Below are 18,962 nucleotides of genomic sequence, written 5' to 3'. Positions count from 1 at the left end.
TAATTACACACAGAAATATCAAGTCATGCTAAATAAAAAGGACACACAGTTTATTAGTAGTTTCTAATGTGCCACAAAGATAAGCAAACGTATTGGCTCTTTTGGGTACTATTAGTTCCACATAGTTAGACATTATAGTCTGATATATGTTAGCTGCAGCAGCAAGTCAGGGAATAGTGATGCCTATCAAGTCAGGAGGCAGACAATAATCCTCCAGTCATACATATAGCCCTCATTTGGTCTCTTGCACAACAACAAGCTAAGACTGATGCCTTTCATCTGTCTTTCTGTATCCCTAGCAGCAGGCACTTACACACATACAAACTGATCAACATAAAATAATGCTAGTACCAGGCATCTTACTTTTTTTTTTGGTGCTGTTTAGCAGTTTTCTCATAACTCCTCAGCCATGCAGTCAGGAAGTGATCTGCCACCACTGCAATCGCTATCGGTTTTGTCACTAGCTTCCATGATACTAGCCAGGTCTGATGCTGGTTACTTGGCTCTGCCCTATGTTTTCCATGGAACTGTTAGAAACGTTTTTCTAGGATTAACTCAATTCACACTAAATGTGAAATTAACTGTTCCAAACATCACATATCTTTATTAAATATCTGAAGCCATTTGTTGCTTTGAAAGAGCATTCTTATCATGGAAGGATCACAAATCATTCTTTTTATCAAGGTAAAGGTATGGGGTTTCCACAAAACACTATTTCTAAGGAACTCTTTTTCTAATTTGGACTTCAGCCTTTCAAGTATACCTTAACCTGTCTGTCTGTTGTCTATCAGGCCTACCAGAATGGGAATGCATAGAGCGGCTTTTATTTTCCCCAGCTACACATCCTAGCTGTCACTGCAGGCTGCATTTCCATTCTATTAAATCTCCCACTGAACAGTAATAAATCTTTTCTCTAAAACTTGAGATTTTGCATTTCAGAGCCTGGGGAAATACTGTCATTCTTTGGCCACTGAAACATTTCATTTAAAAATGTGATCTGAGGACAATGCACTTAGAGGTATATTTTCTTCACCTTGATATACTGAAAAGATACATTATACTTAGCAGTTCCATGATGCATGATCTTTAATTGCAGAAGATAAACAGCCTTCATATCTGATGAGAAATCTTCATTTAGGATTCAGCAGAGAATCCTGTTCTGCAATAGATCTTACTCACGTTCTGAGCGTCACAGCTAGAATGAAAATGGCCCAGAGATCTCTCCAGAAAGGCAGAGTTCATGGCGCAAGTACCAAAAGCCACTTATTTTGCAGCAGTTCCTGGAAGGCAGATGCCTTTTTTCTAACTATTTTTATGGTATTTGTCAGACTATTCCCCTTCCTCTGCAGATTTTCTGTCTAGCAAAATACCAGCTGGTTATTTCTGGTCACTCCTCTTTGACAAAGCACTGACTAATCTGCTGCTTCTAACTCTGAAGTTAAGACTATCTGTCCCTTTTTCTGCACATCCAGCGAAAAAGGAATGGTAATGGGTCACACATGCAAGTCAGAAGAGATACTTAGAAGCTCTTTATGGTTTTTCTGGAGAAGGCTGGTTTGCAATTGAAGATTAGTGTCTATTAAAAGTTATCTTGCCTTCCCCAGTCTCCAGACTTTTGGTCTCAGTCTTTACCAAAGACTTAGGACAATCCTTATTTGAACAAAATTAATTTGACCGGCTTGTGCTACCCTTTTAATACCAGGTATCAAAGTTTTCAATCTTTCAGCCTGGAAGATTTGACCAACTGACACTACAGTTGCTTGACAGGATATGAAAATCTATGAATGCAAAACAGAGATCAGAACAACTGTGGGGAGAAAAAAAAAAACAACAAAAAAACCACAACACCAAACAACCCAACCCCACCATATTTTTATGGATTTTTATTTTAGATTAATATTTTTATAATATTTTCTGTAAAGTACAATAACGGATTGATCAAACCACACACACACATCATTTCACAATGTACCAGAAATGCACATCACTACGGTGGACAAGCACAGCTGTCTAACAGAGCATAATGGGGTTCTAGTACAGTTTATCACCTTCAATGATAAATAATTTTTTTCAAATTAAATTGTAGATTAATTTATCAAACTGTATTTTTCACAAGATCAGTATTAACTTGTCTTTTCTCACAAAGTGTCATAGCATGTGACAAAGAGGAGTATCTAGGACATAAGTTTAATGCTCTTGCTGGTGGTATTTTCAGGAACAAAAGTGTCCTTCAGTTAATACTGGCAGTGCTACCTATTCAAACAACATCACCCCCTGTTATAATAGATTTTCTCCGCTACCACTCTCTGTATAGCCACAGACTCTCAGATGCTCCTATTTCTCATCTAGTGCTACCATTGCTTCACAAGTGTTGGCATGTGCGTCAGCCAACCAAAAGTATGTTCTACTGCAACACGGTATAGACCTGCCGGGCATTACATTGCACTGTAAAGCAGCAGATGTTATTAATGTGATTATTTCACTACGTTCCTCCTACAGTGCAGGTATACTAAAACAAGATAAGTCATCCGCAAATAGAATTCTGTACTGAAAAAGTATTAAAACCTAACAAGCTTTGACCTTCAGTGAAAGGAACTCAAATACTCTTACTGAAAAAACACAGAGAGTAAGGGCCAAGGAGTAAACACCAAGCACTATCAACCTCCCTAGTAAAGAAAAAGTTATAAATTTTATTAAAAAAATTAAATCAGGTACAAGTTTACATTTTGTTGTCTACAAAGTTAAAACACATGAATATTTTAAAATTTCTGGCAGAAGTAAAAAAAATCTAAGGAAAAGAAAGATGTGTTCTCATTTTCATTACTTTCATTGCTTGCCTGAGGAGTTCGTTTAAATTCAGTAGTGCTTTAGAACCTCACGAACTTCAAACAATAAAGTGATACTGTACAATGACTGTTAAACACCCATTTTCTTTCATTAATCTTGATTTTCAGCTCCAGATACAAAGAATTACAAGTTCATCTCTGCCAATAAGCAAAGAAGCTCATTTTAAATTGGGAGAGCAGAGAAAATATTTCATGATGTATGAAAATCAAATTCTACTGGTATATCAGGCATTCATAAAGAAATCTGTTAACACATTCATGCCTTTGCACAAGAGGTAAACCTGCAACAGCTGAGGTATTACTTTGTGGAACTGATACTACAGTGATTGACTGAAAATACACTTGACTTCTAAGACTGCAGTGACGTTCCTTCAAAGGGCAGATGTACAATCACTTACCTATGTGATATACCAAATAAAGCAAGAGCAGCAATTCAGACTTGCACCAGAGGATAATTTAAATTCAATTTTATACAGGAAAAAGTCAGTCAGTTTTTTTACAGACAACACTTAATACCAATTACATGCAATAAACCTAATAATCCTTCCTTTTCTATTTCTGTTTACTTTTAGCCAAGATACAAATTTATCATCCACCACAGGTAGGGACAAATGTAGAGTACATCATTCCCACACCACCCAGTTATCGCCAAGTGATGTGCCCAAAACCCTTCTCATTAAGTTCTTCTTTTCCCATAGGCTCTCTACCTACGTCTGTCTCTAATGGCACAATATAACTCTCTCCGGGATACGAGTAGTATCCATGACACCAGCTCAATTACTTAACACCACCTAGTTCTTTAGCTTACTTATTTGTATATGGTACCTTGCAACACAACTGTATTCTCATAGTTGGAATCTCTGAATCATCAAACACAAAGTTGCCTTTAATGGAATCCTAGCAAAGATCTGATGGCAAAACTGAAGACCAAATTTCAAATGTCTAACATCTCCGGCTATAAAATAAATAAATATTAGAATATGTATATTACATTTTATATGGCATAAATTATGTAATATAATATAGGTGTTAATTCATTTAAAGGAGGTCACTGTTCTTAGTGGTCTAGATATTGCACAGAATTATTTCAGACTTTTGCACCAAAAAAAATCACAATCTCGGAAAGGAAAAATAAAACAACAAAGAAAAGAATTGTGACTATGATTTTTACACTAAATAGCCTAGACTTAACATACTTGCATGTTCCTCATTCTTCATGAAATGATGTTACAGTGCTAGTTTTCCCTCAGTATCAGCATCCTGGTTTACTTTCAGAATTCTTTGGGATGATCTTCTCTCATGAGAAAGTAATCAGTACTTAGCACAAGGAATGACTAAATTGCAATTTTCTAATGCAAAAACACAACAGGCTCATATGTTTAAAGGCTAGCATTTAAACACAAACTCAGTTGTTTTAATAAACTTCCACCAGAGCAACCATTTTTTAAATTGTTTACTCTTCAAATACATAGACAGAGATCATTATATAGCCTGTTCTAGATTTCACAAACTTCTATCATCATTTTGCCTGCCAACTAAGGAAAAGATTTCATGACGTGTGAAGCACTGCAGATTTTAGACCTATACTTCTGTTCAACAGCTATCTGTCTTGAACTTGACATCCATATGCTATTTTCTCCTCCCAAGAAAGTCATTTAGAGTTTTGTATGCCTATAAAAAGACAGGCCCTTACTGGCGTCTCATTTCATCTTCAGTGAATGAAAATTGCATTTTGCTGTTGCTAAGTAGAGACTGACCTATACAAAAGGCTATCTTTTGCCAGTGCTGCACATGCAATGGATTTTTTTGTCCTTTAGATGTTACATATAATATGGTTAGGACCAAACTGTATTGCATGAGAGTCACCAATATCAGAACTTTACCTTGGGAAATTAAGTTCTATATTTCATTAACACTTCTGTGAGACTACAGCCCTGAAGCATCTGTCTTTTTGTAACTGATGTAATTAAATGTCCCTGAGAAATACACAAAATGAGGGATCTGCATACTATCACATAGCAGTTCTATTCTGTATTTAGCCTTTATTTGGGTTCAAGGGCCTGCATGGTATTGTGACTTGAAATGTAACTTTCTGAATAAATGTAATGTGCTCCACTGGGAGGGGGAGGGGGGCTGTGTGTGAAACACCAGAAGAAACAAACCAAACCTCTCAGGTCTTTAGGAGTGAGAAATGCATGTCTGTATAGATGTTGGAAGAGGAAATACAAAGACCAAGACTTCTCATGTGGTCAGTGATCCTGGAGCATTCTGTTTAGGTACCCAGCTGAGACACTCTAAAACAGGCTTGAGTTCTGAATGACCACCATTTGTCTGAAATTTAGTGACCTTTAAAGAATGCTGAATTGGATATCCAAACTAAAGAAGCTCAGAACCATAAACTTTCACTTATATTCTTTATTAGCAGTAGTAATATTATTACGCCCAGCTGTGCCCAGGGTATACTAAGTATTGCACAAACATAAGGGAAAGCCTGCATATATTTGACTTTTCAAGCAAGAATAGGAATGGGTCACTGGGAAAATGATATATTAGTCAATAAATTAATATAATCACTCCCCAAATCAGTTGTCCGAGTAGTATGCCTGAGATGAGTGACAGAGTACATCAATACATCCACATCCAAGCATCCAGAAGATAACACCTTTAACTGCTCAATGTTTGTCCCACGTAACTGCATTCACAGTGCACCAGAGTAGCATAATATGGGAGAAGAACCAGTAGTCGTGTCCTATAGATAACCAAAATGAGATTTTATGGCTCAATTTAGTCATTCCAATGAAGAAAGAGGACCTGGATCCATACTTTCTATGGTTTGTTGGCATTTGAATCTGTCTGTTATAGAGTCTGACCTGGGATGAAGCTTTCATTTGAAAGCAAGCTCTACCCTCACATTTCAAAGCGTATAGACCATGCATTTCAAACAAAATGCCTCTCTAATCCCAGTATGTCAAAGCTCACTTTCATAAATTATTTTTCAGTATTTCATTTCGAAACAAATGATTTTGTGTACAAAACCAGAATGTCAGTTTCTTTGCATTTACTTGTAATATCTTATCAATGGGCTAATAGCTAATCCTATAAAATACTCCCACTAACAGAATTGTATCTATCTACCACGTTTCCATCTGAGATACTATACAGACTAATAGAATCATAGAATCACTTAGGTTGGAAAAAACATTTAAGATCATCAGTCCAACAATTAACATAGCACTGGCCAAGTCCACCACTAAACCACGTCCCTCAGCACCACATCTACACGTCTTTGAAATACCTCCAGGAATAGTGATTCAACCGCTTCCCTAGGCAGTCTGTTCCAATGCTCGATAACCCTTTCGGTCAATAAATTGTTCCTAATATCCAATCTAAACCTCCCCTGGCACAACCTGAGGACATTTCCTCTTATCGTGTTACTTGGGAGAAGAGACTGACCCCAACCTCGCTACAATCTCCTTTCAAGTAGTTGTCAAGAATGATAAGGTCTCCCCCTCAGCCTTGTTTTCTTGAGGCTAAACAACCTGAGTTCCCTCAGCTGCTCCTTATAAGACATGCTCTAGACCCTTCATCAGCTTCATTGCTCTTCTTTGGACACAATCCAGCCCCTCAATGTCTTTCTCATAGTGAATGAAATTCACCTTCTCAAAGTAACAGTGCATGTTTACTACACCAAACCAAACACTTAACAGGACAGGAACTCAAATCACGAGCCTATTGGTTGCACTGAAGTTTTTAGTTATTTCTATAAAGCCAAACCCTTAAATACGTCTGTGGTGATCTAAAAGCAGCAATCTCTAAAGCAACCATGAGGACAGACTTCACAACCTGCCTGCTGTTTCCCCAGCATTTTGTTAACAGCCCAACGTCAACTCTTCCCATGATGAACGAGCATGCAGGGTCTACTTGGGCGTGCTCTGACCACGCTGGGACAGGCCGTCTGCAAGTTCCATCTCGACAGCTGCCTCATGAAAGCCCTTTACAAAGCTCACATTTACTAAGGCATACATTCTAGATCTTCACTCAATCTCTGACTACAAAGAGAGCTTTTAGTGCTGAATTTGGTCTATACATTGTTTTGCTATATTGACATAACTACTGCATTCACCATGAAACAATTTTAGCTAGTCAAATCAGGAAGATGAAGGAACAGACTACATTCTGTGAATCACAAGTCTATACTGGACAAGAAATACCAGACAGAATGAGAGTTTGTTTTCTGCTTTGACAATATTATCAGAGATTAGCTGCTTGAGCAGAACGCTATAACAGCAAAACCTACATTTGCATATTTTTCAAAATTATGTTTTAGTAACATAAGTGTCGAGAAACTAAAAATAACGAGTTTCAAAACACCAGAGTTCCATTCCCCTGTAATAGCCCCTCATCCTCTATTATGATTCTGAAACTAGGCTCAGTATGAACCTCCAATATTGCAGCTACAGAGAAGCTGTAGAGGTTATAGTTGTTATTATGAAATTATTTAGACTGCAGCCTTATACTACACATATATATGTTGCAAAAAAAGATATTCATATTTTGTTATCAATCTTATATTATTGTAAAACAGAAAAAATAATTCTAATAAAATTATTATTCCAGTACTTACTTGGGGTGCTGAGGAATAAATTATGTTCATTTTAGTAATTTTTATCATGCCCAGTCTCAGTTTATGACTATGCATTTATAAAAATGTAAATCCACTCTTGTTAAGAATTCTGCAAGTATACATATTTCACACAGCATCAAAATGAAAAGTGAAATGAACTTATTCCTCAGCCATTGCTCAGTATCTGACCATAAAAGTACTGCACAAAATCAAAAATGTCAGAATATGCATAACTGATTCTAAGTGAATCTAACTTTCAGTCACTAAAGATGATACTTTATGGCTCCACCAATCTCAAGGATCTTACAAACTTAATTCTATAAAGATTTTACTGAAGCCTTGTGCAACTATATGCTGGAAAGCAACACCTTCAACGGCATCTAAAGCCAATGAGACCACAACCATTACCACGGAGTGCAGAAGCTGTATTTAGAGAGAGCAGTTGAAGCTTCCAAATAGTAGAGTAGAGCACTTCCGTAGTAAAATCCAGTATATTAAGTGCCCAATACTAAGAGATCTGTGCTTTCAGCTAAAGCAAAAAGCTGATTTTATGGTCTGTGTACACTCTAATTCTCAATACTAGTGAAGGGAAGATGACAATTTCACTTTCCCTTAAGCAGCCATCCTGCTCCATATCCAGTCTAGCCTAGTTTAGATTACTAAACCTAGAGCGACCAAATTCATTTTGATGTATACATAAGCATTTCATCTTCTGTGTTCCAATATATCAGGCCAAAACCAGCCCATCTCACAGAGAATACGTACTATAGAGCTGTTGTGTAGCAAATATATGACATGTATATAGGTATATCATAATTCAAATTTATACAGTTTTATAATACACTATACACAGGTTCTTTTTAATATTAAGTCTAACACACAGAATTCAGATCAATGGATCTTATACCTAATGTGCCATAGATCATTAGCTAATAAGGAAACTACTTCATGTATTCAGATCAAAGTAAGATTTATCAATCTCTTTCAATATTACCAAGCGAAAGTTCAGCTGGGGCATCATCGTAACCCCATCAAAAGAAAACACCTCATACCAGTCAAGATAAACCATTCCAACTTACTCCAATGATGGAAAAATATAGCTTTGGAAGCAAGTAGACTAGTTGGAAAGGAAGGATGGTGATCAAGCTGCAGCACTCAAGGGAGGGGGCAGACCATGAGGAAGTCTAATTACAAACGCTTGGTTGGAAAAGAAGGCTCCTGAATCACTTCCCCACTCTCCACAGAGACCACGCACACAAATATCATTCCCCTTAGTATTTTTCTTACCCTCCATGTCCTCTGTTTCTTCAACTACAGTTATCAAGTAAAGTCAGTTCCCCGGCCTAGTATCTTCACTATATCCTGTGCTGCTGCAAAAGCAGCACCGTAAGATACACTTGCAAGAAAATACTTTGAAACATATAAGACGAAGAAACAGAAATTTACAGGGAGACTTTATAGGGGAATCAGAAAGAGTAGTGAGAATACAGTCAGCGTAGCCCAACAATTAGCACAGCAGGTCACCATTTTTCACTGAAATGGAACATCAGGGATGTATTGCTAACACTTTACTATTACAGACAAGACGTAAAACAGAAACGGGATGTTTTAAATAGCAGGTGTTTGCAAAGAATTGGCTGTGCCAGACACCTCAAAGCAACAACTAGTCATTTATATCAAACAGGCAGCAAACTCTGGTCACCTGGCATGGCTCCCAACTCACGGATTGGCTAGAGGAACGTGCTAAAAGGACAGCACAAAGGAAGAGAGCAGACAATGTGAGACAATAAACTGAGTAGAACTGCTGAAATTGCATGGGGGAGCAAAGCAATTCTAGAGAATGTATGATCCTCAAAGATTAAAAAGTTTTTATATTAAGCATATCAAAAGCCCTGGCAATGCTTTTGTGGCACGTAAGTTATCTGTCAACTGTCTTATATTAAGAGTCTGTCTATACAGATTTAATGTGTATCTGCATGCTGCTTCCTCTATTCTTCTTTATAAATTTAGCCCCTACAAACAATGCGGAAAAATACATTTCAAAGACATATAACTGGTCAACTATTAAGAGCTGATTTCAGCAGTTCAATGCCTATCCACTCCAGCTGAGCATGCAGTCACAGTATATCCAGGCAGGACTACCTTCTCTGCTGGTTTTTTTTTTTTTGTAGGGTTTCTAAACACTGCCAGAGTGCCACAAATAAGGAAAACAGAAAATGAAAACTTTTATATAGCCTTACTTATCTTAGAAAATTTTTAAAAAGATCCTTTTAAAAGAAATTGAATGTTTTAGTTATCCATTTTATACTTATGTCTCACAACTCTGACAAATGAAAATGTAAAATAAAATGAAGCAATTTCTCAATAGTCCCTGAAATTATATTGTTAATAGGTAACAAAATTATTCTAAAACATAGTACTTACTTTTATGTTGCTTCAGTAGCAAAGACAGACTATTGCATTTTCATGAAGCAGAACAAACTGGAAACTCAGATGTCCTGCTTTCTTGCATACATTAAATTTTTTTAGTGTCAGATTCTGCTTTTAAGTGTTCCTTTTCTTTTCTCTTCTTTTTGAATCGAGCTATAGTACCTGTGTTTCTATATAAATCGTTCCAAGTAATGTATGTTGAGTTTTCAAAGACCGTTTGGTCAGATTCTAATAATCTCTCCTGGGAGCTGACACCAACTTCCAGCAGCAGGTCGTACACTGCAGATTAGAATACTAAAACACATGCTGCTGCAGCTTTAAAAAAAAAATAAAAATGCAAGTCTATCTTTATCAAGCTGAAGAACGATGTTTTGAGACATCTTAGATGTCTTGTCTCCCAGACAGAGCTTTCCTTTTGTTTACATAAACATGTAAATCCAGTCACTTCTGGTTTTTCCTTCTTTTAAACAGAGAATGTGCCATTGCAAAGATTTTGTTCCAGATTCCACATTTCTTTTTGTCCTTACAGTAATGCAGTATTACTTAATTGACGAAGATAGAAAGCTGGTATTTTACAAATTTGCACTGAACTAAAATATATCTTTATTTACACAATGTAGCATTTTTTCCTGTTTTGAAATAAAAGAAATAGATTTCCTTTTTTCCATATAAAAGTAGTTAGGTTTGGGTTTTTTTTCCAAATTCTTTGTGTAAAGCTAAAATAGACAAATGTCTTGAAACTTAAAGAAAAAACACTGGCTTAAAAAGAAACTGGTATTTCTCCTCCAGATTAGCATTGTGTTAGGGTGTGTCGGTGTAATAAAGATAAATAATACATTTCTCCCTTACAATTTGCTATTCTTTATTATAGTATTCCCACTACGAATCCCAGGTGGATTAAGACTTGTTATATTTGACCTCTTTGGTTAAAGGCTTCCACTGCATAATGATTTTTTCACTATTCTGTAAAATTAACTGTTCCACATGCATACATGTTAACAGGAATCAACATCTCCTGTTTCTTTCTCTGACCTTCAACAACCCTATCCTCTGCAGAAAAAAACCAACAGTTTTACTAATTTATAAGCACCATGCAGACACAGGCAGTCTAGAGAGAAACCTCTTTAGCAGTTGTGAAGAAAAAAACATGAGAAAGCTTCCACAAAGACAGAAATTCTAAGACCCCAAAAGAAAAAAAGAGGAAGAGGTGTGAAGATTTAAAATATTCCCAATACTCACTGAAAGCAGCCACCGCAAGAGCCAGTGTGACAATAATGGAGACCCAGGAAACCCACAATGCCTTCTTTCTGTAGCTTTGAGCTTCATGAGGTTTTAGCCTTGTACTGCTTTCTAGTAAACCTGATAAGCAATAAGCAAAGAAGGTATGAACAATATATTGTTCCTTTTAAAAACACAGCTGTGTTAGTTCAGACCTAGATCACATATTTACATTCTATATTACATATAGAATAATGGCAGAATCAAATCCCGCTCACGTTATTAAGGTTATGTGAATGAAGCCACCAGAAACACATGAGTAAGCAAGGGGAGCGCACAAAAGTTGTTTTGATTTGACATATCCCACATATCAGTCACTTAGAAGGAGCACTGCAATTGTAGGGCAGTTACGGAAATTCACATCACTTAGGTTTTCCACCTGTACATCTGCAAAAGAAAGGGCTCAGTCCTATACTCACTCGGATCAGAACTCATTTCAGAACTTCAGGATCCTGAACATAATTAACACAGGAGAAAAACTCGTGCTCACCAGTCTCTGCAAAATAACCTACCAATGCACAGGAATTACCGCACATTGAGCATCAAAGTAGAAGCAGGCATACTTTAAAATCAAAGCTATCACAGTTGACAGAAACTCTTGAAGCATAATGTCCTTCATGTGAGGTAAGAATACATCCCCATCTAGAACTACCTGAAGAACCCATTCTGTCCTTACTGTAATCGGCACAGAAGTCTGTTGAACACAAGAGAATGGGACTGCTTTCTCTTTTTTGATGCTTTCAATTTGTGGAAGTCTTTTGTCTACTCATCTTAAATCACAGCAAAGGATTTACGTTAAAAACAGAGAAAATAACAACATTCCTTGGTTTTCTCTCAGTCTGAGTCTCAAGCCACTTTTAAAACGCATTCAGATTTTAATATATTTGCCTTCTGTATATCCCATCCAGATTCTTTTGTGCTTAATATATTCATTTAATTTGAAACATACATTCTTTTTCACCAGCACGTTTCAGATCAAATCTGCTTAACAGGAGAGAACACCTGATGGCTTTTAACTTTCTTAATTAATTACTCCAGAAAATGTGGGTGGTTCCTCTTAGATGATGATCACCTTTCAGAGGGACTTGCCTGCACTGTATGCATTGAACTGGGGCATTGGCACAACATTTCAGTAGCTGGTCTGATGTCTTAGACAAAGGGTTGAGAACAGGGGCTCTGGCAGACTCAGCAGCAGATTAAAACATAACAGCTGAAGCTGTTAGTACCTTCACCTTCCCCAGTTTTCTCTTTGCTGGCAATTGCCACTTTCAAGGCAGGGACACCTAATCTAGTTATTGGTGTATTCCTGAATGCACACTGTGGTTCACCAAGTTTATTAACGTTAACAGATATTAATTTCAACTGACTGTAATATACTGGCTGAAAACTGCAATGGTTTTGGAATCAATTCAGAAGTGAATCAGACACCTCTGCCTCAGGGGCAGCAATGTGTCAGCAGAGGGGCACGCATCCAGAGATGGTAACAATTTGAGCCACCAGATTTTATTCTGCCACTTGAAGTCTGTGAAAATTACTGGGTCTAATCCTAGCATAATTGGTGGGATTCACACTGTCTTGGAAAAATTTTTCATGCTTTTTTCATCTCAATTACAATAAAGCAGAGAGCTTCTTTACAGTAGTTCAGAAAGCCACTGTGAGATTTTCATGCTTGCACTGTGATTTAGAAAATTTAAGATATTATCTCACTTTTGTGCTACACACTCCCCTCTTTACGAATGGAAAAGAATTTGCAAACTTGCAATGCAGGAGAATTACTAGGCCCTATATTGAAATGATGTCTGTTTCTCATTACGTGCATTCTTTGTCTGTTTAATACATGAAAACTACCAGATGACAACTGAAAGGTTTGAGTCTTTTACTGATAGTACTGCACAGCTATTTCTCACGTAGCCCACTTTCATTTATGTGAAGAAATTTTTTTTTTCCCCAATGGTTGGCCTATCTTCTGCCACTACATATAATGATGCACAGTTTAATTGCTGTCTGATATGAGGTAATTTAACAACATATCTTGAAGGAAGAGATTTCTATTAATATAACCATAGAGAAAACACATCTTCTCACGTTTTGCATGTTTGCCCCTCCTGCCCCCTCCCCAAACTAAGGATTTTAAATTATGGCCCAAATCTTGTTATAATGTATAGCAAAGTAGGTTTTCTTATCCAATTTTGATTCTTAGTATTTCAAACCTCAAATAAACACGGATCAGAATGACAGACATTCTCGCCTGTTTCTTTCTTTAAAGACATCCTATAATTCATGGCTACAGTTCACTATTCCCTGGGAAGTCCAACATACATGGTTGATATTTAAAAAACAAATAATATTCTAATTAAATTAAGAAATGAATAATAAGCCCCACAGCTAGTGCAGCACTGCTGATTGCTATTCACATGTCAAGCATGTGTCCAGTATGACAGAGACTGCAATCCTTGTAAAACTGAACCGCTTCTGCTGTGTGTGTGTGTCTTTCTCTCTCTCTCAAAATGGCTGGCATATTCTAGCTGTCAGAGATGTGATCCCTTCCTTCCTAAAATAATTCAAATACATTTTCTGTATTTACAATTTTCATCCCTGAGAAAGATCATGTTATTCTCACAAGTGTCCTAGGGGACGGCACAGAAAAATACAAACTCATTCACATGACTACCAAGCCCATAGCATAAAAATTATTGAGAAGCTCGTTAATTTACACGCAACAACACAATTCACAAGGTAAACCTCCATATTTTTTCCACGGACCATAAGGAAACAAGTTTTAAGCATCCACAGGAGGCTGAAAGATAATCTTTCAGTATGACCTGCATTGCTACAAAAATAAAAAGCTAGTATCTACTGATAAAATTCCTCCGCCCTGAAATTAACATACTGAGTAATTTTATTACCATTAATTTAACACATAAAATATCCTTAAGGTAAAGAAAAGATGATGAGCTGGTTAAATCCACTGGATTTTTACTTTATCTTGCAGTACCTTCATATATTAACAGATTTTCTTCCCATAAAAAAATCAGAAGGAGAAAAAACCTGCCTAACAGTTGCAGAACACAAGCTTGGCATATTTGTTAAGTGATTCTAGGATATTCTTTACCATATGCTGACTTACCAGAAGTACTTTTCTATTTGGCTAAGGGATCATTTTAAAATGTCAAGCTAGAATTTGTGGAAGAAATAAGGCTAATAGAAAAATTGTTCACCTAAGATGTTAATTTAAGGACCCCATCCACAAAATTATCACTGATTTTGGATCGGGCTCTTAAAGAGCAAATATCTTGTTCCAAAATTTAGGGTTAGTTTTTATTTTTAGCAAACATGGAAGTATCATCTCTATAACTGGATCTGATATGATTCATTGGAAAGGATCATAAGAAAAAGTACAATCTAAAAGGACAGACTGTAACAATTTCAACAGGGACAACCTGCAAAAAGCATACCCGATTTTCCTCTACAACAACTGGGAATTATCCTGGTAGATGGAATCGGTGTCTACAGGAAAGACTAAAAGAAAACTACTGCAAGGGCCATAGAAAGAGCGTGAAGGCAGGGAAAATAAAATCAGCATCTTTAGTCTCATCTCCCTCCTAGAAAGAGATAAGGTTAGGTACAACAGACACACTCTCTTTTTGGTATTACCCTTCATACCAATAGGGCCAGCTTTCAACTTTAGCTCTGTCATACTGGGCACAAATTAAAAATTTCTGTAATCAAACTTCCATGTTTGAACCATAATCAAAATTCCTGATTCCTGTTATTTAAAACAGAACCAAAGCCTCAAATTGCCCTCAGTCACAACGTCTGTCCTCTGCCATTGACGGTGACAGCGAGAGTATCCCTGGAAAAAAGGATGTCCCCAGCCCCGACACGACAGAAACCTGTCAGGGAAGATGGTGACTGCTCTTCCCCCTTACTTCGCTACTTCATATCTAGGATTTGTGAGCAGGCACAGGCACTTGGAAAGCTGGGGAAAGAACGGGAGGTACAGGGGTTATGCGTAGGATGGGATAAAGACTGAGAACACAAAAGGAACTCCGGGATGCTGAAAGCAAAAAGAGAAAGGAAGAAAAGGCAACAGAGAGGCTAAGGAAAGCCTATACGTGAAATTAAAAAAAAAAAAGGAGACAAATTGTGTGGAAGAGGAGCCTGGCGGCATTGTGGAGGACAGGGCAATGGGGAGGGTTAAAATGGCAGCTGCCTTTATGGGCAGCAGGTAAGGGAGTGCCTCACACATCGGGAACGGATGTTCGAAATCAGTGTGCTTCACATTAAAGAGTAACACGGTTTGGAAGCAGGCAGCTTTCCATCCCTGCTTAGATATTTAGGCAACTAATAAAGAAAACGAGCGATGTGGCAGTGCGTTATACTAGGGGACGGGAGACGAGGAGCAAGGTAAGCGCCCACTGCCCAGCCCGGGCTGTGGCGGACCACCACAGAAACGCCCCGTCGCGCCCCTGCTCGGAAGGCGGCTGCCACAAGCCCCGCCGGCAGGTAACCTCAGCGGCCTCTCTCCCTTCAGCGGCGAGACAACCTCCGGCACCTCCTGCCCCTCTCGGGAGCCCCCCATGGCCTCCGCCGCCACCTGCGCCCCTCGGCCCCGGCCTCTCCCCCTCGCCTGTGGAGCGGCAGCGGCGCCGTGTGCCGGCGCCCGCTCCCCCGGCCAGGCCGGCAAGTTTTCGGGCGAGGTGGGAAACAGCCACGAATAGAGTTTATAAAAATATTTCAAAGCTGTCGCGGGGTGCTCGCACGAGGACTAAAAGGGGCAAAAGCTTCGAGGGCGGCGCGGACGGGAGGGGGGGGGGACATTAAGCGAGTGCCCGCGGCGGGCTGAGGGGAGGCGGCGGCGGGGGGCGCTGAGGCGGCAGCAGGGCGGGAGTGGGGCCTGCAGGCCCTCACGCTGCGGGAGGCCGGGGGTTGTGGGCGAGGGAAGGGCAGGGGGGTCCGGAGGAGACTGGGGCGCTGAGAAGCGCGGCAGGCGGCTGCGGGCAGAGGGTGGCTGGTGGGGTCAGTTAGGAGGGCAGGAGCCGGTGTAGGGCTGCCAGGGGCTGAAGAAGCGGGGGCGGGAAGGGCTGCTGTGGCGGAATGAGGAGGAGGGCGCGGGTCCGGGAGGGCGAGGCGTGCGGGTGGTCGCAGGGAGGGTGTCGGAAAAGCTGTCGGGGGTGGGTGTCAGGCGTCTTGGGACGGAGGGGAGGCGATGGGGCATGCCACAGAGGAGGGCAGCGTGCAGGAAGGCGGGATGCTCACCTCTGTCTTCCAGCCCCTCGCTGAACTGCCCGCTCTCCCCGATCCGCAGCTGCTCCTGCTGCTGCTCCCGGGGTGGCACCGGCGGGCTGGCCCCGGGGGGCTGCACGATGGCGGGGTTCGGAGTGGTGTCCAGGGGGGCAGCGGACGGCTCCATGTCCTGCGGGGCGGCGGGAAGCGGTTGGCGACTGTGGTAGCGAAGCGAGGAGCGAGCGGAGCATCCAGCCCGGGTGCGAGCCCGGGGAGAAGGAGGAGACTCCGGCTCAGAGCATCAGGGAGACGGGGACAGGCAGCAAACAAACTCCTCCGGCTGCTCCCCGCCAGCCGCTCCCCGCGGCCGCCTCATCACTAACCTCGCCGCCGGCGGGGAGGGGGGGGGGAGCAGGTGGGAGAGCGGTGCCGCCTCCCCGCGCGGCCCTTCCCCTCCCCGCCCCGGGGAGCACCTCAGGCGGCGGGAGCGGCGCCCGGCTCGGCGGCGGGGCGGGGGCGGCAGCGGCAGCCGGGGCCGGGCGGCAGCTCGCCCCCGTGCGGAGCGGCGTGTGAGGGGACTGCGGGGGCAGGAGAGGTGGCGGGAAGGGCTCTGGTGAGTCGCCCTCGAGAGCCCGCAGGCAACCTGCGAAAGGTGCGGCAGGACCTTGGGGTTAAGGTACGTCCCCGGGGCCGGCCTGTCAGCTTCCCCTCGCCATGGCGGGTTCTGCCTTCCTCCTCCCGCTACCGGCTCCCTCGGGGGAAGAGTTGCCCGGTAACTCGGGGCCCTTGCGCGGCAGTGCCCGAGGGATGTGGGCGATGGCCCTGCCGTGCAAGGCCCTGTCTACCTCACCTCACCTCCCCTCCCCTCACACAGGTGAAACTCAGCGCTCCCCTTTGCTGGGGGATTTGCCCGTTCTCCATCCACCGTAGCCCCTTTTCGGGATCAGAAGCAAATCGCCACGCGTACGCACCTCCCAGACCCCCCCAGCGCTGAGGTTTCCTCACACTGACAGTTGGTTTGACCAATATTAGCCTAAAAACTGGCCCAGAACATACAGCAGCGGGGTGCTGAAGCATGGGCTTAGAGCTGGAGACTTGCTGGTGTTCAGGGCTGTTGTTGGTTCGCTCACCTGCCACTCCTAGGCTGCAGAAAACACTGAAAACCTTAGAACAGAAATGTTAAAAAAAAAAAAGGGGGGGGGAAATTTTACTCATAGGTCTGTGCTAAAGCTGTTTTCTTCTTCTCTGCTGGTTTCTAATGACTGGCTAGAGAGGTGCAAATAAACAAAAGCGTTTTCTGTGCGAGCACAGTCTCCCAGTTGCATGCTCACTAGCATACAGATAAATTTTGAAACCCCATTGTGTTTCGACTTGAGTCTAGGAAAATATCAGAAGACAATTAGACATTGCAGCCTAGGTCCTCAGCTGACATGCATGGATATTATCCCCACTGAAGTTATGTGAAGATCAGATTGCCTTTCACTTTTGACAAATTAGCAAATTTGGGGAGTATAGAAAGGCCAGCAGGAAATTAGTGTGTATGTTAGTATAGGAACATGATTTTATAAGCTGTCAGAATCTTGCTGATGTCAGCCTTAAAAAAAGTTTTGCCGTAGTTTAGTAATACCTATTTGGAAATGGTTGGTCAAACATTACTATTAGAGTCTTAATTTTAAACAATGCCTCTTAATGCAGTGTGCTGATCTTCAAAATCTTTTCAGCTGTATTTTAAAGCATTAATTATTTGAAAAAGTAAATATAAGTAAATGTTAAGGTAAGTGACATAAAATATTGTATTAGAAACTAACTGGCATTCTGGCAGCCTTGTGGAATGGAGATGACTGTTGAGGTGTAAGGGACTGGTGTTTGCTTTTTACAAATCTTACGATTTCTTTGTGTATAGTCTACCATACCTACTATATGAAATTTTCTGAAGTCTTTGTGCCTCTTGCCTAAATTTCGTCTTCACTTTTAGCTATCCTAGCCTGCTTTGTGATCCCAGAGCTCTCACTCTTGTAGTTGGATCAGCATTAATCTGAATATAAGCAATGCCCAAAGTATTTTTTTTCCCCTCATGTAATGAATACTAAATTGCAAAGTGCTTATTTGATGTTAATGTAAAAGAGGTTCTCATGTGCATAAGCTAACACAAGTGAGTTCTTTAGAGGGAAGTGTTATTTTGGGGGTTGAGGCTGAATTGGGAGGGGTTGGAAACTAGTAACTCCGTAAAACAAATATGGTTATTTTCTTTATGGGCTGTTTATTAAGCTCCGGTGATCTTGAACCTGTGAAATACGAAAGAAGATCTGTATGTCTATGCATGTGATAGATGAATGAAAAGTTCAAAATACTTACCTTTTGTTACTTGCCATAAATAATAGATTGTCATGTCTCTCTATCACTTAAAATGTGTTTGTAAAGAGAAAATCCTTAAATGAGTAGAACGAGTTTTGTAACCTGGTCAGAGGCAAGGGACTGGGGCCTCACTTTTCAGGACCTGGCAGGGGTACAGAAACCTTTGGTGAGTCAGTTTGGGGAGTTGCTTTCTTGTGCAGAGT

The 18,962-nt window shown here is 40.7% G+C and overlaps 1 protein-coding gene across 1 annotated transcript in view; it reads right to left on the bottom strand.

The window, feature by feature from the left end:
• TMEM163 (transmembrane protein 163) overlaps positions 1-16,591 on the bottom strand; it is a gene marked incomplete at both ends in the record, with an annotated part of 106,128 nt that extends 89,537 nt beyond the window's left edge. The window contains 2 exons of the mRNA XM_082484470.1: positions 11,140-11,259; positions 16,438-16,591. Of these exons, the coding sequence (XP_082340596.1) occupies positions 11,140-11,259; positions 16,438-16,591 (274 nt within the window). The remainder of the gene's footprint in view (positions 1-11,139; positions 11,260-16,437) is intronic.
• Between the last annotated feature and the right edge of the window lie 2,371 nt (positions 16,592-18,962).

Source organism: Vanellus vanellus (genome assembly GCF_965231255.1).
Source record: "Vanellus vanellus genome assembly, chromosome: 5".
Lineage (NCBI taxonomy): Eukaryota > Metazoa > Chordata > Aves > Charadriiformes > Charadriidae > Vanellus > Vanellus vanellus.
The sequence above is the reverse complement of the archived record's forward strand: the minus strand, read 5'-3'. Positions and strand labels throughout refer to the sequence as shown.